This window comes from Natator depressus, chromosome 4, assembly GCF_965152275.1.
Source record: "Natator depressus isolate rNatDep1 chromosome 4, rNatDep2.hap1, whole genome shotgun sequence".
NCBI lineage: Eukaryota > Metazoa > Chordata > Testudines > Cheloniidae > Natator > Natator depressus.
The window spans coordinates 126,743,763-126,765,461 of NC_134237.1; the positions used below are offsets into that span (position 1 = coordinate 126,743,763).

Below are 21,699 nucleotides of genomic sequence, written 5' to 3' on the forward strand. Positions count from 1 at the left end.
ACTGGATGTTGAACACAACCTTCAGATTGTGCTGACTAAAATTACACCAAACTTTGATAAACTTGTCAAAGAGAAGCAAGCTCAGGTTTCTCATTAAGTGGAACCTAGAATTTATTATACTGTTAATGTGTTCCTGTTAATGTTGATTTCTGCGTTTAACTTTCTGGATATTGAGCTGCTTTAACTTTTTATTACTATTATTGTTATTATTGGTGTTGTTGTTACATATAGTGGGTAATAAGTATTTTGGGGCCAAAATACGTGCATTTTCTACTTTCTATTTACTGGATTGAGACTGGCCATCAATGTTTACAAATGGGTCCTGGTCCAAAAAAGGTTGAAAACCACTGGTCTAGAGCACACTGAAATAATGATATATTCCTGGTCCCTGCAGTCTGAATTTGAGTAAGTTTATCTGATTCACCATATTTTGAATATTGTAAAGACAAGTAATATTACTAAAATACTTTCAGTTTCATAAACTAAGTAATAAATGGAGTCTGAGACTCCCCTTTCCCCTCTCAAAAAGAGAGGCTGTTTGAAAACAACACAAATGTTAAATTACTTTGTAACTTTAGACAGAAGAGAAATATGCACCTTATAACAATATCAAACTCATTCAGCACATGGCCTAGCTCCAATCCACGAAGTATTCCACCACTTCCAACAACAACACAACGCTTACAGTGTTTTGACTTCAAGTTCTCGGGCAAGTCATACTCAGGTAAGAGTTTTAAGAGGTTCTGAAGTTTATCAGAGTTCTTGTGAAATCCAAACGGGGGTTTGTATTTAAACACAGCTTCATGTCTGTTTATATCTTCTCTTACAAAGGGAAATATGTTCACGCTGTATTTCTCAGCAAATAATCTGTCCATCTCCTTCTTCACAAAAGAAGGTCGACATTCTCCTTGCTGTATGAGTTTGGCATATTTTTGTGCTCTCTGAAACAAGACGGTATATAAAATTTAAGTCATACAAGCTAGTACATTTCAGTATTATAAATATAGCATATCCTGTCTGAAGCAACCTCCCACGAGGTCAATAGACATCCGTAAATTAGCAGATGTAGGTTTTAGAAAGACAAACCAAACTGAACCGCCAACTGTGGGAAATTTAAAACTAGTCAGTTAAAACAAGGAGCTTCCTGGTTGTGGGGTTATCAAGAGTGCAGGTTTCAGAGTATAACTTACCTCTTTCAGGTGGAAGATTTCTTTAGCAGTAAGTTAGAGTGCAGGTGCAGTCAGAAAAATTACTATGTAAAATGGTACCTTTTTACAAAGCTTGTCTGCTTCCTAAACATTTTCAAGCAATGACTGGTTATTTTTGTTCATGGCCAATAGAGCTATGGGAAAGGAAGATGGTTTTTGCTCTGCCTTATCCATCAGTAACAAATTTGTCAGCTAAATTTTGATTGCAGAAACTGTACTACCAGAGACACGTAAGCTGGAAAGAAAAACTCCGTCACATCCAAGACAGGACTTGCAGCATTTTGACTTGTGAACTGATTTTAATCTAGATGTTTATGGTCATTTAAAAAATCCCACTATAACCACGCTTAAAATGTTCACCTGGAAGTGGAGGGTCTAAAGTTCTCCTTAAAATGAAGATGAAGTACCTATATAAAAACCTACAGTACCAGCTTTCAGCTGAATCTTCCCCTGCCAAATAAATGATAATCTGTCTCTTTGAAACAAGATCCTCCTGCACATTTTTAGAGAGTAGAACCTGCAAATTGGGGTCTGGTACAAGGAGGAAGCTTTAATACCGTTCAAAGGCAAAGATGCCATTTTATCATTGCTCAACAAATGAGAAGATTTATCATAAAAACAAGAACAAAATGGAAAGGGGGAGGAACAGAGGCAAGTAGAAAACAAAGAGATGTTTGTGTGATATATGTGGGAGAGTCAAAAATGCAAGCCTGATGTTAAGATTACAGAAAAAGGGGAACAAAGGAGAATGGAAAAAGGGGAGGTTTTTTAAAATTGCAATTAGAAGAACTCCACAGATGTGCAGAACAGACCCTACAGGTACCAAAAAATTTTAAACAGGCGCAGGGTGTTTTAGACTTCTAATCAGATGTTCAGAATACCAAATTCTTCCTTCTTCCCAATGCAGGGTGAGAGTCAGCACCTTTGTGTTACAGTGTAATAGCAAGCACAATGTTTCAGTTTTTAGAACAACTCCCAAGTCTTCACACTCTCCAGTGTGGCACTACAGAAGCTGGTTTTTAAGTCTGACTAATCATCCCATCCATTCTGCAACTTGCAGCAAGGTCAAAGGCATTCTGTGAATGCAACTGGCAAGATAATCAGGCCACAGAATTCTATATACATATCTAAGTCCTCTTCTTTTCTTGCAACCTTCCACATACTTTTTCAAACTATGTATCATATCTGTGATGACAAACGTTACTCTTTCATAAACCATTGTTTTCTTCCTCGTTAATTTTATTCCTAAAACTCTATAATTTTCTCTGTGTAAGTCTCACTGCCTACATAAGCATAAGAATTGAAAACAGCCTCTCAATGCAGGTAATGGAGCATATAGAAAGGTAAATTCATCTGCCTTCATTGCAGGACTTCAGCCTGCAACTCCATCACTTCAGGTCCTGCAGTGAATTTTCCAACTCTACACAATACATCAGTAACATTTGCTAGATACAGATAAAGACTAGCGAACCTTTACACGTTCAGGGTCCACATAGTGCATTTTCTTCATGTCACATTCTTCAGGGCCAAAACGTAACTTGAGGATATAAAGGAAGTACACCACGACTGCAAGCAGTATAACAGGTCTAAAACGAACAAGAGCCAGTGATTACTTTTAGAGCAGTAGGCCACTGCCAACAGTGGAGTTATTTCTGAACTACTCCTTTGTGAAGCTGATAAAATGTGAGCAAGTTCAAAAAAATAAAAAAAACTGTAAAAAAGCATGCTTAAGTGCAACCCATACTGAGACACTGCACAGTCCTAATGCTGTAAGCCACATTCTTCCTCGCCCCTTCAAAGCTTTTTGCACTAACTTGGATAAATACTGTAATATGGAGACTGGTGCTCAAGGATGCTTTGGCTTTGTAGCGTGGTTCTGCACTGGTAGCGGTTACTTTAAACTAAATGACCTGATGTGTCCTGCATCAAATTGGACTATATCAACAGGCTGCTCTCTGTAAATTTTGGGACAACACTAAAGTACTTTTTGTTTTCTTTAAAAAGAATAGTTTTGCTTCATTCTTAAAAATGGCCAAAACAAACACTACTCATGTGAAGAGTGCAGTTGCAAACTGGGTTTTCAGTGTCAAAAATACTTAAAATCTTTTTGGTGCTGAAAACCCAATCTGAAAACTTCAGAGGCTAAAATCCCACACCTGGGTGTTCAAACCACCACCTAGGTGCCACCAGATCTATTTTAGGTTATTTGGAAGGCCAGAATGCAGGATTTATAAATTTAAAAAGACACCCAGACACCCAACTTTCCGCCCTATGTTAAAAAGCCAGCATTCCTAGAATCATTTTAATCCAGATTTTCCTCAGTGGTTTGAGCATGGTAATGGGCTATGTGGATGCTGAGTATTATTACTGGGAACTACTATCTGAACAATATAAGGAATAAGAACTACCAGTCAGCTGAGCGCTGTTACCTTAGATGGAGCGTTATAGTTAGGGCCCTGCCAAATTCACAGTCATAAGATTTAAAAAAATCGTCAATTTCATGATTTCAGCTATTAAAATCTGAAATTTCACAGGGTTGTAACTTTAGGGGTCCTGACCCATAAAGGAGTTGTGGGGGGCTTGCAAGATTATTGTAGGGGGGTTGCGGTACTGCTACCCTTACTTCTGTGCTGCTGCTGGCAGGGTGCCACCTTCAGAGCTGGCTGCCTGGCTAACAGCCACCGCTCTCCTGCTGCCCAGATCTGAAGACAGTGCAGAAGTAAGGGTGGCAATATTTTTGATGACCCCCCTAAAATAATCTTGACACTCCCTGCAACTCCCTTGTGGGTCAGGCCCCTCAATTTGAGAAATGCTGATCTTCCCTGTGAAATCCATATAGTACAAGGTAAAAGCACACTAAAGACTAGATTTCACGTGGGAGACCAGATTTCACGGTCTCGGACGCATTTTTCATGGCCATGAATTTGGTAGGGCCCTAGCTATAGTACACTTTAAATATTTATTTGAAAGTATTTTAAACAATAGTTTCTGTCCTCTTGTTCCACTACCATCCCTTCCCCACAGACACAAGCCAAAACTGTACCTTTAATTTGGGACGTCGGAGAGAGTAATTATAAATTGTTACTATTAAACAGTTATGACTTTATGCTCCCCCCTGTCCCCAGTGTTAGTTCCCCTAATGGGAACTACTCCCTAAGAATGTTAATAGACAATGTTTATTAATATTTATTCCCTTGTTCCGAAAGGGATTAAAATAAACTATAAAGAACAGATGTCTTTTGTGCTGCGAACATATGATGGCATGTGATTGTCCGGCCTCTACCCTCACAAAGCATGGGATTAAAGAATGAGAGAAGGTTACTTAAGAGGTTCTTCGAGATGTGTGGTCCCTACCTGGATTCCAAACACAGGTGCGCATGCACGCCATGCGCTGGAGCCAGAACTGTTCATAGTAGTCTCTGTTGACCTGCACATGCCTCAACCATGTGGTGCCTCCAAGGGTTTAAGAGGCTGACACCCCTCCAGTTCCCTCGGACCAGGAAGCAAATGGAGCCCGGAGCATAGGAGAAGAAGGGCGGGATTGGAATCCAGATAGGGACCACACATCTTGAAGAACCTCCAGTTACAGTAAATAACCTTTTCTTCTTCGAGTGATGGTCCCTATGTCAGGATTCCAAACGCAGGAGAGTAGCGAGCAGCGGTCAGTAGGGAAGCAGGCATGAGGGCTCTTGAGAAGACCAAGTCTGCAGGACAGCATGACCAGCTGCTGCATCCGTCATCGTTGAGGGGGCAATGGCATAGTGAGAGGAAAAGGTGTGGACAGAGGACCAAGGAGCTGCCTGACATATCTATTGCCACGGAACATCCGCAAGGAAAGCCAACAGGGTTGCACACGCCCATGTGGAGTGGTTATGATGCAACGGGAGATCCATTTGGAGAGGCATTGGGAAGAAAGGGTGCAACTCCGACAGCACTCTGTGATGGCGATGAGGAGCCAGTGGGCCACTCGGAAGTCACGGGTGTGGTGGAGATAAAAGGCTAATGCTTGGCAGACATCAAGGGAGTGGAATATGCACTCCATGGGGGAGGCGCATGGCTTAGGGTAGAAGACCAGAAGATGTGTACTCTGGTTGAGGTGGAAGGAGGAAGTCACCGTGGGCAGGAACTCAGGGTAAAAACGTAAGGAGACCCTGTCTTTGTGGAAGATGGTAAATGGCAGATCCGCCATCATGGCGGCCAGTTTGCTGACGCATCATGCAGAGGTGATAGCCACTAAGAAGATCACCTTCATGGAAAGATGGGAGAAAGAGCAAGTGACAAGGGGTTCAAAGGGTGGCTTGGTGAGCTCAGAGAGAACCAGATTCTGAACCCAAGAGCGGATAGGCCTTCGTACTAGGGGAAAAGCATTGAGAAGGCTGCAGAGGAAGCGGGAGGTTATCGGATTGGTGAAAACGGAGAAGCCATCCACAGGAGGAAGAAAGGCACTGAGTGCCTCCAGGTGGATGCAGACAGAGAAGTGAGCAAAGCCTGACTGGCAGAGATGACAGAGGTAGTCCAGAAGAACAGGAATGGAGACAGAGCCTGGAGAGATGTGATGGCAGTGTGCCCATGAGCTGAAGCGGTGTCACTTAGCCATTTCAAGTGGATTGGCATCTGCTATGAGTGAGGATGTCTTGGATGGGGTCAGAACAAGCCTGGTCTACATGCGAGTCCCATCCAAATACCAGGCCGTGAGGTGGAGAGGGCTCAGGTTGGAGCAGGAGGGGCTCGTCCGCTGGAGAGAGGAGTCTCGGAACAGGCAGGGGTCCAGAGCGCGGCGCAGAGCCAACGAAAGGCAGCATGAGCTCATCTGACGGCATCAGGGGTGAGAAGCATGCCAGAGTGCGCAGGACTGGGTGGGACAGGCCAGAAGGTCCTGGCGGTGTCCACCGCACCGAGGGCGAAGGAGGTGGCCCAGATGCCGAAGCAGAAGACAGTGCCAGTGGCGTACGACAGCTTTTGGAGCAGTGCTCCATACAAGCCTTCTTAGGAGCAAGAGCATCCACAGCTGCACACGACTTCTTGCCCGACCTAGCACGGCTCGGGGAGGTAACACTGCATTTAGAAGCTGTCCCCGTCGGGTAACCGCTCTTATGCTCATGCTTCTTGTAAATGCAGTGGGGTTTCGGCGGGTGCGGCAGTGCTGCACGGGAGGGGCCCAGTGAAGCGCTCACCACCGGTGTCGGGCACTGTTCCAGCAGATCTGGTGGAGCCGTGTCCAGTTATGCACGTGGGCGCATTGCTCCTCCATCAGATATTTGCGGAGGTAAGGTTCACAAGCTGCTCGAGTCCGGGCAACGAGAAACAGTACAAGGCAGTAAAGGCAACGAATGTGCTCGCCTCTCACTGAAAAAGTAGCGAGGGCACAAGTCACAGTTCTTGAAGCCGGTTTGTTGGGGCATAGTCCCCAGGCCAGGGAGAAAGAAACCCCTGAAGGGGAGAAGTCCAAGGAAAATTAACTAACTACTAAAAACTCACGGACAACCACCATATACAGCAGAAACAAAGAGCAGTTCTCTTGGCAGGGGTTCCAACTCTGGCCATCCGGCAGTAAGAGGGAACTGTAGTGGCGTCGACCCACACAGCCTCTTACCGCCTCAGACATACCACACAGTTGACACACAAAGCACGTGTGGGTCAATGGACACTACTCTGATCAGTTCCGGCACCAGCACATGGCACGCATGTGCACCTGCATCTGGAATCCAGATAGGGACCATTACTCAAAGAACAACCTTGACTTAAGCGTTAGTTCACATGAAATGGAGCTAATGGAGAACTAAGCCTCCAAGGTGGATGCACCATCCAGCACTTTTACGCTACTTAACAGCATCCTTTTTTTGGAAATTCAGCTTATTCAAATGTACCATAAGTGTATGTGTTGCATTTGTCTTTTATTTTAAAGCTACAGAATCCTGGAGTGTGCTAGATGCTTTACAATTAAAAAAAAAATACACAAAAATACAAAGCAGCAAGCAATGTCCCTTCATTAAAGTGCTTACAATCAAGATTCTGCCAAGACAGAGTAATACACAATAGAGAAGAAGGGATGAGAAAAACAAAGGCTACAGTAACAAGGTCACACATTTAGTCAGTTTTGCTTATACGCACACGCAGTGTGTTGCGTGAGGTTTTTGGGTTTTTTTATAATTAGACATATGTAGGTCAATCAAAAATTGCACAGCATTTTACAACCCACCACAGAAGTTCTACGGAGACAAAAAATTGATTTTATATCATCATTGCTGCTAAAAAGTTTCAATTCACCTGCTATTGCTTCTGAGAAGGCACAGCCAACGTGTTTTAGACTGATGGAGTCATTGCCAATACTCAGCTATAAAAAGTGCATTTTCCTAAGAACTCATGATTTTTTAATATATTTTTACCCAGAACAGAATAAATAATGTTAATTAAGTACTTTCTGACAAAGACTATTGTATAACAGTAATGTTGCAATGTCAATAGCCTGATTTGTCATGTTAAAACACAAAACCAAAAAATGCTATTTGGTCATTGATATCTTAGAAACACTTATACGATAAAGAATAAAAATATTTTTAAATTGACCATTACAAATGCATATCGTTCTTGTTAGTTAATTTGAATAATTTCTTGTTATTAGGAAATCTGGTTATTGATTTTTGAGGTTTAGTTGTTCATTTATTCCTATAGAACAAAAGCCAACCATTACAATTTATGGATTTTTATACACAATAAATAAATATTAGTTGTCAGTCACTTAGAGTAGCGTAGATAATTTTTAATAAATTAATGACTGTATATTTGGTTTCTGCATGTCAGAAGTAAATATACAGTAAAGCCAAGATTTTCACAAATGAGTGACTAAAGTTAAGCTCTGAAGTCTATATTAGGCATCCTAAATAAATACCTAGATTGTTAGAATGCTGAGCACCCAGCAGCTCCCATTTGACTGTCTTTGACATAAACCTGTTCAGTGTATGCCAGCCAGACAGCTATTTTAATAAGTTCTACGTGAAAAGCGAAGTTTGCTAATCCACACGCTAGTAAACCATAACAACACTGGCAGATTCTCCACACTTCACAAAGATTTAATGGCCCACACTGTAATGATGTGCCTTAATACAAATATATATCTTTATTTTTTTATATAATTTAGCATTTATACTAATATACTACTAGCTATGAAGTATTATCAAATTAGAACTAACTACAAGGGACAAACATTTTTGGTGCAATATTTTTTAAAACAACTGTGTTTAGCAAGTAAATGAACAATGGGAAAATTCAGTGATCTACAATGCATTTCCACTATACTCTATTTTCATCAAGTACCACACTATGGAAGCGTCTTGGCAAGATGATTTATTGGACACAAAATAAAACTGATATTCCAGGGCTTGCTGCTAAATTCTTATTGGGAGGTGGGGAAATGGGCTGTGTATATTATATATACAAAGAGAGACAGAGGATGGCATCTTGAAAAAAAATGACACAGGCACCCAACTTCCATTGGATCTCAATGTGATTGGGTGCTTAACTCCCTTTGGCAGATGTGATGATCCCATTCCCTAGGCTTTTATACCACACATCACTGAGGTATCTTCAGTGCTTACACCCTGCAGCATGTTTGATTAAACAGCAATTTAAATCTAATTTATCATGACAGAGACACACTTACTTGAGAGTACCTTTTAAAAACCAGCTTGGTCTTTTCATCTTCATGTGTGACCAGCTTTGGTTGATCACTTTTCAACTTCACACAATTATCTTCATCACTCAGCATTGCTGTAAAGAAAAACACACCACTTTAAATAAGAATCCTGTTGCTATGCATTCAAAAAGCTTCTGAAGGCATTCAATTACTATGAGCAATTAAAGTGGAAAGTTTCCTGGAATAGATCGTGGTTTTGTTTACCCTGTTGTCAATGGTGAATCGCAGTTTTAAATTTCTGTATTGTTGAGAATCACTTCATCCCAGTGGGTTGCAATGAACGTATGAATTCATCCCAATCAACTCTCAACTGTATTGCTAGGAAGCAATTCTAAAAATATACAAGTGTTACTATTTACAAAGCATAGATTTCATGCAAGTTTAAATAATAGGAAATGCAACATTTTGAACTATATGAATTACATTACACAGAAGTTGTATAAAGCTATCACAGAACAGAATAACTGACTATAGTCTACATGTACACTTTATATATTACACACACACATACAAGCCCGATCTCCTATCCAAGGCAATTATTGTATCTCTAAATTCTATTCAGCATTACATACATCTATGACAACATACAAGAAAGTAATAAAATATTTAAAGTAGGGAGCCCCTGTAGAGACAGGGCAGGTGTGATGTATTAAATGACCAAGTTTTGAAAAGAACGTCTAAACGGAGGGTAAACCGAAGAGTAGGTTTCAATGGATTTATAAGAAAGCAGTGTTATCTAAAATACAGATAAATATTTTAGTTTATCCAAGAGCAGCTTAACAGGTAACTTGATCACAGTCTATAGGAACCTATATGGGGAGAATATTTGTGATAGTTAAGGGCTCCTTAAATCTAGTAGAAAAGGGCATAATAAGATCCAAAAACCGGAGGCTGAGGCCAGACAAATTCAGACTAGAAACAAGGCGCAAATTTTTAACAATGAGGATAACAGACCACTGGAGCAACTCAGTCACTTGAACTCTTTAAAATCAAGAATGGATGCCTTTTTAAGGAACACTCTAGCTCAACCAGAAAATTACAGGATTGATGCAGAAAGTCAGCCTAGATAGTCATAATGGTACTTTCTGACCTCAAAAACTATTAATAAAAATTGACCTCATCCTCTGGAGTGGCTTAGTATTTTCTGTTTCTTAAAGATAAATTGTGTCTCCTACACAAGTGTAATTTTCCCTATTCTACGTTATTTCTGAAAGATTCTGCTGCTATTTCGCTTGGATGTGAAAAACGCTGTGCTGTTTAACTGCATTTACACACTGCAGGTATCATTTTGCAACACATCTGTATGCTGGTGAAGTGCTCAGTCTCCCCTGTTTAGCCAATTTGAGTATTAAGAGACTGAAAATATTTAAAAACTGTCTTCAAGATAAATCTTTCTTAATTTGTGGGTTTTTACAAACTGATTTTCCATGGATGAAAATTCTATTACAGAATCTTGTGCAGTTTCTGATTCTGGTATTGATGTTTTATTTTAAGAAATGTACTTACTATCATCAGTCTCTTAAAAAGAAGAGAGAAGCCTCTGGCTGCCAGAACCCCGAGCCACCTACCCCCAACGCAGGAGCCCCGGGGCAGCTCAAGCCGGCCGACCAACCCAAGCAGCCCCAGTCTGCTCTGCCACAGACGCCCCAGCCCAGCATCCCACAGCAGCGGCTGCAGCCAGGAAAGGCAGAGCCTTCTCTGGTCTATTATACCTGCCGCCCATGATAACAAATGATGATAATAATTATGCCATGGTCTTATACAGCATTTTTCATCAACAGACTCCAGAGCACTTCACATTATTTAATATATTAATCTTCACACTACCACAGTGAGCTGGGGGGAGTGCTATTATCCCCATTTTACTGATGGAGAACTGAGGCACAGAGAAGGTAAATGACTTGCCCAAGGTCACACAGAAAATCTGTGGCAGAGCAGAAAATTGAACCTATGCCTCCCAGATTATAGACTAGTGTCCTAACCACTGGACCATCCTTCCTCACAAAATATCTTCACACATGGCTCTTGGAACTATTTCACATTTAAACAAAAAATATTCTCACATAACTCAGTGGGAAGACAAGAGTACTCAGCAAATTGAAGCATCCTCAGCTAGAAATGTTTTTACTTTGCTCCTCAAATATCTGCTGACTATACTGACTGTACAAGTGTAATTTACTTATGCAGTTTGAAATGGCTGTGGGAGGAGGTAAACAGATTCAGAGCTCTTTCCTCATGTGCTTTGTAAGCATACCAGCCAGTTTGAGCACTCTTCTTTATGCTGTCGTAAATATAAAGGGAAGGATAACCACCTTTCTGTATACAGAACTATAAAATCCCTCCTGGCCAGAGGCAAAACCCTTTCACCTGTAAAGGGTTAAGAAGCTCAGAAAACCTCGCTGGCACCTGACCCAAAATGACCAATGAGGAGACAAGATACTTTCAAAGCTGGAGGGGTGGGGGTGGGGGGAACAAAGGGTCTGTCTTTCTGTGGGATGCTTTTGCCGGGAACAGATCAGGAATGCTCTTCATAACTCCTTAAGTTAGTAAGCAATCTAGCTAGAAATGCGTTAGATTTCCTTTTGTTTAATGGCTGGTAAAATAGCTGTGCTGACTGGAATGTATACTCCTGTTTTTGTGTCTTTTTGTAACTTAAGGTTTTGCCTAGAGGGATTCTCTATGTTGTGAATCTGATTATCCTGTAAGGCATTTACCATCCTGATTTTACAGAGGTGATTCTTTTACCTTTTCTTTAATTAAATTCTTCTTTTAAGAACCTGATTGATTTTTCACTGTTCTTAAGATCCAGGGGTTTGGGTCTGTGTTCACCTGTACCAATTGGTGAGGATTCTTATCAAGCTTTCCCCAGGAAAGCGGGTATAGGGCTTGGGGGGATATTTTGAGGGAAGACGTCTCCAAGTGGTCTCTTTCCCTGTTCTTTGTTTAAAATGCTTGGTGGTGGCAGCATACGGTTCAAGGACAAGGCAAAGTTTGTACCTTGGGAAAGTTTTTAATCTAAGCTGGTAAGAATAAGCTTAGGGGGGTCTTTCATGCAGGTCCCCACATCTATACCCTAGAGTTCAGAGTGGGGAAAGAGCCTTGACAGGGAAAAACAACATATTTTCCCCTAACCTCATTCTGAGCAATGGCAAAGCCTTTTTTACTGACTATTTTTAAAAAAATCCACCTGAGGCAAACATCCAGCATGAAAAAATTCATCCTCAATGGTTTAAGTTTGGCAAACATATAAGCAACTGAAAACAAGGTCTATACTGGAAAAAGTAGGTAACTTTAACTATAGGTCTTGAAGCCGGTTAGGTTTTTTTGCCCCACTGCTCCCCTTGGAAGTCTGTTTCAGAACTTCACTCCTCTGATGGTTAGAAACCTTTGTCTATTTCAAGCCTAAACTTGTCGATAGCCAGTTTATATCCATTTGTTCTTCTGTCCACTTTGGCACCCAACTTAAATAACTCCTCTCCCTCTCTGGTATTTATCCCTCTGATGTATTTATAGAGAGCAATCATATCTCCCTTCAGCCTTCTTTTGGTTAGGCTAAACAAGCCAAGCTCTTGGCGTCTCCTTTCATAAGGTAGGTTTTCCATTTATCAGATCATCCTAATAGCCCTTCTCTGCACCTGATCCAGTTTGACTTAATCTTTCTTAAACTCTTTTCAGCATGACGCACTGTAGTCTCCCCTTTATCCAGTCCCTTACCCACCTTTCAATTCTCATATTAATCCCCATCTTCTCCAATTTAACTAAATTTCCCATGTGGAACTGTATCAAATGCCTTACTGAAATCCAGGTCCATGAGATCTACTGCATTTCCTTTGTCTAAAAAAATCAGTTATCTTCTCAAAGAAGCAGATCATGTTCATCTGGTGCACACTACCTATTGTAAAACTATGTTGTATTTCATCCAAATTCCCATTTACCTCTATATCCTTAACTACTTTCTCTTTCAAAATTTGCTTCAAGACCTTCCATACAGCTGAGGTCTTGGAACAAATTACTTGCAGGCCTGAAGTTTCCTGGATCACTTTTTTCCCCTTTCTTGAAAATAGGAACTGTATTAGCAATTCTCTTGTCATAGGGTATGTCCGCCAAGTTTACAGATTCTTTAAAAATTCTTGCTATTGGGCTTGCAGTTTCATGTGCCAGTTCCTCTAATATTCTTGGATGGAGATTATCTGGGGCCCCCAATTTAGTCCCATTAAGATTTTGAGTTTGACTTCCACCTCTGATGTGGTAATTTCTACTTCCATATCTTCATTCCAATAGCCACCCTGTCGCTACCCCTAAGTTCTACACTAGCCTTATTAAAAATTGAGGCAAGGTATTCATTTAGGTGTTCGGTCATGCCTAGATTATCCTTAATCTCACCCTATCCTCAGTGCTTAGCGGTCCCACTTCTTCTTTCCTTGTTTTCTTTTTATTTAAATGGCTATAGAACCTTTAACTATTTGTTTTAATTTTCTTTGCAAGGTCCAACTCTGCTTGGCTTTTGGCAGTTCTCACTTTTCTCTACTCTTTCTGATTTCCAAGAGCTAGCTTTCCTTCCTTCCCATCTTCCATTCCTTATAGGCTTTCTGCTTTCTCTTAATAACCTCTTTTGAGATGCTCGCTCATCCAGTTTGGCCTGCAACTCTTCCCTATGACTTTTTTCCCCTTGCTTGGGATGCAGGCTTCAGATAGTTGTGGTCCAGTCTACTTCCCTAACTAATTCCCTTAATTTTTTAAAGTTTGGCCTTTTGAAATCAAGGATCCTAGTTGCAGATCTATTTTTGTTTTAAGTGTAGGTATCTCTTTGTTCTTTAACATTAGGGTTGGAAGAATTAGATTTTTACTGGAAACTGTTAGTGTAGGAATATAGGCCCACATTAGAACTGCGTAAACTATGGTTTTAAATTGAGTTTGAATATTAGCATAGGCGATAAAACCAAAAGCATGTGACCACATATAATGAAATCATGAGAAAGAAGAGTTGTTTGTGTTAAACTTGTAGTGATCTTTGAAATACCAGCATTATCTTATTTAAGGTTGAGCTGAGGTAATGGAAACACAGAAAACATGGTTAACTGGATATCAGGTACAGTGTTCAGTCTTAAAACTCCCTCATCTGGCTTCCGCAAAGGTCCAATAACAAGCAGTGACATCATTTGTTTATTATAGTGTATAAGGAGCAAAGTTTTCTAGGGGTCTCTTTGACAGAGCTTTTCCTTACCCCTCTGGAGTCATGCCATGATGGAAAGGCATCTCCTGGGCCTGATCCTGTTATGAGTAGCTGGCCAATGTTTATAACTGTATTGTTGCTAGAAAGTGGTATAGAAGTGAATATATGCTTGTATTTGTATTTTGGATGTAACCAACACCAACTGGCCTCTGGACAAATAAATGAATGCTTGTGTGGAAACTGAGTCATGGTAAACCTTAATAAACTTATTAAAGAAATTATTTCCAATAGTTGGTAAATGTTGGTTTCACTGTACGCACACAAACCAATTAAAAATATTTCCATAGATGATCATCCAGATTTACAGATAGGCAAAGAAAGAAAAATGCTGCTGAAGAACTAGAGTTTGATTTAAAGATAGTTACTTTGTATATTTTGACATGTGATGTTGACAATTTTTGATTTAACAGTTATAAAGCTCTAACTTTCTGAATCTCAACATCTAGTCATTAAATAACTATTGTCTGACACCCCACATAATTCTCCGCAACTGTGAAAATTTAATTTGATAAAAATTGAAGAAAATGCTTAAAACCCATAATTTTGCACAATTGTGAACATTTAAACGGATAAAAATAAAAAATGCTTAAAAATAAACATTGATAATATCAATTAAAATTACAAAACAAAAAATCAAACTGTGCCAAGCCTATTTTCATTATATGCGGCTACAAGTCTTGAAAAGTTCCAAGACGCCAAGTAGTCAGAACGAAAGTTGGAGGGGAAGCAATGCAGTTCAAGGGCAGCAGCTTGGTTGGAATCCCAACCCTGGAAGTTACTCAGAGAGGTGAAGGCACGATTCTTTTTTCCTCCTCCATTTCTCACTTACTACCCATTCTTTTTGGTGTATGAGCATCTCCATTTCCCAGAAAGTTTTCTATATGCCACTATCAGACTTTATTAAAAGAAACATATGAATATAACACCACAGAGCCTAAGTCAATAATACAGGAAAGAGAACACTCAGTGTAAAGTCCTCCCTTTTCCAAATGCACTGGTCCACTTCCTTTTTCAGAGGCAAGAAACAATCATTTTATAAAAGAAAATAGTATGTTGGTGTATTTGTTGTATTTGGAAAAAATCAAATCAATAAAAAAAAATAATTTGCAGAAAAGATGTCAAAATTTTCTAGAAAATGGAAACGCCACCTTTGCTCATGATTAGGGATGATGAAATTCTGGTGTAGAAGTTTAAGCAACAGGAGGTGTTGAATCTGCAGGGCTTTTCGCATAAAGTTAAAAAAGAAGAAAAATAATGTGTTCTATTTTGTAAAATTATGAGTGTATTTTTTAATTACCACCACCATACCTTGGGTTATACCAAAAAACTATTTCTGTGTAGTCAAGACCCTAGGACGCCTGGTTACAGATACCCGTGCACATGAACCACATGTTGGGACGCTCACCTTATCTGTTTAATAAAACATGCATAGATGACACCTAAGAAAAGGAATGCTTTTTTAAAATCGTTTCTATCACATTACACGAAATAAGGGCTTCACAAAATTGTAGAAGAGGTTCGGTACCATTTCTGATTGCTGAAACAGTACTGAACATGTGTCCTCAACTCAACTTTCATCTAAACAATATTCTCCGGACATCTGTTATTTCCTAGCGTAAAAGCCAAGACAAACCTGCTTTCACTTCCAACCTACAACCACTACCAAAACCCACACTCAATTCTTCTAACTCCCATGGGAGACACAACCTTCCTTAAGATAAATATTTTACCAACAGACTTTACTTAAAGAGTCTTACAGCATCTTAGGTTGGTGTGAATGCTGTGCTTGAGTTAACATTGGGGATGTTGTTGTGGATAGTTTATTTGTGAACCAAATTTATTCAACAATGTCAAAGACACCACGTATAATTGGAGACGTAAGTCCAGGGCTAGTCTAAGTTTAGAGTGTCATCATCAGAATTTAGCTCACAGTACATAAAATAAGTTTTTACAAAAGCTAAGACCAAGAGAAACATTTCCATTATCTCTCTTTTTTAAGTCCAACAGAAAGCATTTTAAACAAAAATATTCCCTTGTAGTATCTACAACCCAAACACTAAGTCTCAGCATGTAAGAGCCTGAAATTGAAGTCATAGTCTATGTTCACTGTCCAGAGAGAAATATAAATTAAAAACCCAAATGAATAGTTAAGCAAATTAGATGTTTTAAATGTTCATTTTTATTAACCTAAATTTCCATTTGCAACACACAAATAGATTTCTAATCTTTACAATATCTCTTTAAATGTGGCAAAATAAAGAAGCACACACACATTTTGATCACCCTTACAACTTCTGAGTTCAAACAACAGAAATAATCATCCAGGAAGGAAAAGGTTGTTTTCCCAAAAGAAATTCTTAAACATTTTTCCCCTCACATATTTAGAGGTCTAAAGTAGCATTTTACAATTATAAGTTAGAATGGCAAAATGCAGAAGATAAGCAGAATTACTATCTTTCTGGAGTACTTTTAACAGGGCCAGCCTTAGGGAAAATGGGGCCCCGGGGCAAACTTGTATTTTGGCGCCCTTTCTTTGAGTTTGAGAACAGCAGCGTGGGGCTCCAAGCAAAAGGGCCAGCTCCTGGCCGCAGAGCCCGGCCGGCTGAACAGGAAGGAGTCCGGGGCTCCCCTGGCTATGCACCCCTTGAACACCTAGCAGGAGAGCGGGTGCATGAACACCATCCATGCCCACAGGAAGGGGGGACCCAGGGGCTAGCCCACTGGCTCTGCAGGGGTGAGCCCTGCTGCCTGTGCCTCCCCACCAGGCTGGCAGCTCAGGGCAGCGTTGCCCACCGCCTGCCCAGGGGCTCCAGCCCCGGGTTCACCCACACTCACCCTGCTCCAGCAGCCTAGGCCCACCAGCTTGCAGCACTCAGACAGCACTCCCCTGACTACAGCACCCTGGGTGGCTCCCCACATCACAAGGCTTTGTAAGGCTGGCCCTGACTATTAAAGAGGGGCAGAGTCAGGGAAATGTGTTTTAATAGCAGAAGAAGCTATTTCTTTCCACTTTGCCTCTTTACTGCTTCAAATTACAGCAGCAAAAATACACACCAACCATACACTCAAATGCAAATATACATGTTTCAGAGTAACAGCCGTGTTAGTCTGTATTCGTAAAAAGAAAAAAGAAAAGGAGTACTTGTGGCACCTTAGAGACTAACCAGTTTATTTGAGCATGAGCTTTCGTGAGCTACAGCTCACTGTGAAACCCAAAACAACATAAGCTAAAAAAAATTTCTCATCTCAAAAATAGTACTGAGAAAGACTCACATCCGTTACAGACTCACCTCCACAATCTTAGCATGTCTATCATTTGGAGAAAGCCTTCCTCACTCTAGATTAAAGGCAGTTTTTAAAGTTTTGCTATCTTTTACGGAAAAAGGTTTTGCAAATTTCTCTTTCATTTTGAAATCCATTTAATCTCTTTCAGTTTGACAGCTGTGAATCTAGTAGATCCTCAACCCAATTTAGAGCATCAGACCACATGACAGAGAGAGAAATGATGCAACAGAATAGGATTTTATTTATTTTAATGGGCAAGCATGCAGCAGAGGCAATTATATAGTCTACTTGTTCCACCCACTCACTCCTGGCTGGCAATAGAACCCCAAATCAAGCTTGCTGCAGCTTCCACAATTTAAATGAGAAGCTCTTATTCAGTATGATATGCCCACAGTACTGGTACTTTGGGGTTTTGTGGCCACCTAAGGCAGCCCCCTACTGCGCCATCACCCATTCAACTGCACATGTTCCAGCTATGCACCTTGGTCACTTATAATAGCAAACATGGGGGTTAGAAGACCCCACAGCTAGTTCCAGCTTGTGTGATTGAATATAGCAGGTACCAGGGACGATACAGCCGAGAACTTGATCCATTTAAAGAGGTAAATTTACCCCATAAACAGGATTTTCCCTTCCTCTGAACCAAATAAACCACTTCTCACAAACTGCCCTCTCAAAAACCAAATCCCCCGCAACCCATCCCTTCTAAGAACGCTCCTCTTCTCCCCGCCTTACCAAGTACCCCAACACTACCCCATTTCCAAAATCTCCAAACCTTCATTATTAGCCACCAACATCAAAACTTCTTCAGTAACCCTCTACAGTCCTTCCCTAACCCAACAGACCCCATACAACACTTCCATAACCCCATATAAATCCGGTAACATCCCCTACAAACTCTCCCACCACCTCACAGCACCAAAACCTTCCCAAAAACTGTAACTAGAGCAGCTGGGGGAAAAAATTTCAGCTGACCCAAAACGATTAGTGAATTTGTGTCAAATTCACCAAATATTTTCTTTTTTTTTTTTGGTTTGGTCAAAACTGTTTTGACATACCAAAACGTCATTTTCTGCAGGTTGGAGTCACAAAACAGTTGAAGAAAGGGGTGGGGGCTGCCTCTTTTATAAAGTTTAGTCCAATGGTTAGTGTACTCACCTGGGACTGTAGCAGAGTGCCCTACCTACTGTGCTGGATATTCGGGGGGCGGGGGGCGGGGGGGGGGTCTCAATCTAGATAATCAATCATTGGAGCAGTGATTGAATTTGGGTCTCCCACATCCTGGGTGAATGCCCTAACTCCCCTGGAGCCAGAGTGTCATTCCACTTCCCTGGCCCACTGTCATTATGAATGACAGTGAACAATTGGACCAGGGAAAGAGAATGAGAATGCCTCTATAGCCCGGGGTCTAGGGCACTCACACAGGATATGGGAGATCCTAGTTCAATCCCTAATTTAAGGACTGTTTATTTAAACTGAGTGAAACAGCTTTAACAGGAGAGAGAGCCACACCAGAACATCCAGCCCAGTGGTTAGGGCACTCTCTACAATGTAGCCAACCCAAATTCAAATCACTTCTCCACATCAGAGAGAAGGCAGAATAGAACTTGGGTCTCCCACATCCCAAGTAATTTATAAGGAGAGCACCACCAGCCACCACCACCTCAATCTCCCCCTCTCCTGTCTTGTGAATAGTCATCCTTTTAACAAAATGCCTAAAATCAAAACAAAAAAATGAGTTGGCTTGAAAAAAATGTTTCATTCGACCCAACTAGAAATGTTTCCTGTTTTTTATATGCTAAAAAAATTCTAAACAATTTGTTTTCAGTTCAACCCAAAACAAGATTTACAATTTTTTCAGAATTGCCAGAGAACTGAAAAATCCATCACTAGGCAAGCTCTGCCCATAACATTCCCTTACAAAGTTTCTGAACACTGCCCTCGCACCCAAACCTGCCCAATAACCCCCTCCAGCCCCCATAACAGCCCGTACAAACCTACCAGCACCCCAGAACTAACATGCCCACAGCCTCCTACAGACAACTAATACTCCCTCCCCAGCTCTCCTGTAACCTCTTACAGAACCCTCAAAATACCACCACCAACCCCCCATAACTCCCTTCAGACCCCAAAATATCCCCTACAAGACCACCCCATAACCCTAAGACAACCAATACCCAACCCCCACATAACCACCTACAGGCCCCCCAACATACTCTCAAAACACCATCCCACCACCAACCCCCCCAGCCCCTTACACCCCCCCCAATAGCATTCCCTACAAAAACCTCTCCCCATAGCCCCCCCGCTGGCAACCAATAAACCCTCCCAGCCCCCCAACAGCCTCACAACACAGACCCACCACCCATGCCCCCCAGCCCTCGCACCACCAAACCCCCCCAGCCCCTTACACCCCCCCCCACAGCATTCCCTACAAAAACCTCTCCCCATAGCCCCCCCCGGCAACCAATATACCCTCCCAGCCCCCCAACAGCCTCACAACACAGCCCCACCACCCATGCCCCACAGCCATCACACCACCAAACTCCCCCAGCCCCTTACACCCCCAGCACCTTACACCCCCCCCATAGCATTCCCTACAAAAACCTCTCCCCATAGCCCCCCGCTGGCAACCAATACAACCCCCCCAACAGCCCCACAACACAGACCCACCACCCATGCCCCACAGCCCCTGCACCACCAAACCCCCCCAGCTCCTTACACCCCCCAGCACCTTACATCCCCCCCCAGCATTCCCTACAAAAACCTCTCCCCATAGCCCCCCCCCGGCAACCAATACACCCTCCCAGCCCCCCAACAGCCTCACAACACAGACCCACCACCCATGCCCCCCAGCCATCACACCACCAAACTCCCCCAGCCCCTTACACCCCCAGCACCTTACACCCCCCCCATAGCATTCCCTACAAAAACCTCTCCCCATAGCCCCCCGCTGGCAACCAATACAACCCCCCAACAGCCCCACAACACAGACCCACCACCCATGCCCCACAGCCCCGCACCACCAACCCCCCCCCAGCTCCTTACACACACACCCCCACAGCATTCCCTACAAAAACCTCTCCCCATAGCCCCCCCCGGCAACCAATACACCCTCCCAGCCCCCCAACAGCCTCACAACACAGCCCCACCACCCATGCCCCACAGCCACCGCACCACCAAACCTCCCCAGCCCCTTACACCCCCCCATAGCATTCCCTACAAAAACCTCTCCCCATAGCCCCCCGCTGGCAACCAATACAACCCCCCAACAGCCCCACAACACAGACGCACCACCCATGCCCCACAGCCCCCGCACCACCAAACCCCCCAGCACCTTACATCCCCCCCGCCAGCATTCCCTACAAAAACCTCTCCCCATAGCCCCCCCCCGGCAACCAATATACCCCCCGACCCCCCACCCCTCCAGCTCATCCCGCCCCTGCAGGCCCCGCCGCTGCGCCCCCGGGGCCCCCTTCCCAGCCCCTACCTGCGCTGGGCTCCGCGCCGACCCCGTGGCGTCTCCTCCACATGGGGGGCTGGGGGGGAATGGGAGCGAAGCGCCAGGCAGCCCCCGCCCGCCGTTGCGCTAGGCTCCGCGGCCTAGGCGCCGACTCCACGGGTGCTCCAGCCCTGGAGCACCCAAAAGGAAAATTTGGTGGTTGCAGAGCACCCACCGGCAGCTCCCCCGGCCCCAGCTCACCTCCGCTCCGCCTCCGCCTCCTCCCCCGAACGCGCGGCCGAGCTCCGCTTCTCCGCCCTTCTCGGGGGTGGGGGCGCAGAGAAGCAGAGCGGGGCGGTGCGTTCAGGGGAGGGGGCAGAGCGAAGGTGAGCTGGGGCCGGGCGTGGGACGGGGAGCTGCCGGTGGGGGCTCTGCACCCACCAATTTTCCCCGTGGGTGCTCCAGCCCCGGAGCACCCACGGAGTCAGCGCCTAAGGTGCCACTTTTGATGTGATCAGTGGGGGGAGCGGCTGCTCCCCCTGCTCCCCCCCAGCTATGCTCCCCTGCCCCGAGGAGCCAGAGGGACCTGCCAGATGCTTCCTGGGAGCTGCCCCAGGTAAGCACCGCCAGGACTCCCCACCTCGCCCCCCCCCCGCAGGTGCCTCTGGCTCTTAGGGGTGGGGTGGGCACCCACTACGGTGGCCCGCGAGACCCTCCTGCCCGGTTCTGCCTTAGGCGCCGACTCCACGGGTGCTCCAGCCCTGGAGCACCCAAGGGGAAAATTTAGTGGGTGCAGAGCACCCACTGGCAGCTCCCTGCCCCGCGCCCGGCCCCAGCT

General features: G+C 43.3%; 1 protein-coding gene across 6 annotated transcripts in view; it reads right to left on the reverse strand.

Moving 5' to 3' along the window:
* Nucleotides 1-21,223, reverse strand: part of ST3GAL5 (ST3 beta-galactoside alpha-2,3-sialyltransferase 5) — a 39,323-nt gene extending 18,100 nt beyond the window's left edge. The window contains exons 1-4 of one of the 6 annotated variants that reach the window (XM_074951871.1): nucleotides 20,910-21,223; nucleotides 8,879-8,975; nucleotides 2,680-2,794; nucleotides 598-941 (exon numbers count right to left, since the gene is read on the reverse strand). In XM_074951871.1, coding sequence (XP_074807972.1) covers nucleotides 598-941; nucleotides 2,680-2,794; nucleotides 8,879-8,975; nucleotides 20,910-20,952 — 599 coding nt within the window. In that variant the 5' untranslated portion in view covers nucleotides 20,953-21,223. Of the gene's footprint in view, nucleotides 1-597; nucleotides 942-2,679; nucleotides 2,795-8,868; nucleotides 8,976-9,105; nucleotides 9,242-20,909 lie in introns of those variants that run through there. The other 5 variants (XM_074951868.1, XM_074951869.1, XM_074951867.1 and 2 more) reach the window with 5 other exon arrangements.
* Between the last annotated feature and the right edge of the window lie 476 nt (nucleotides 21,224-21,699).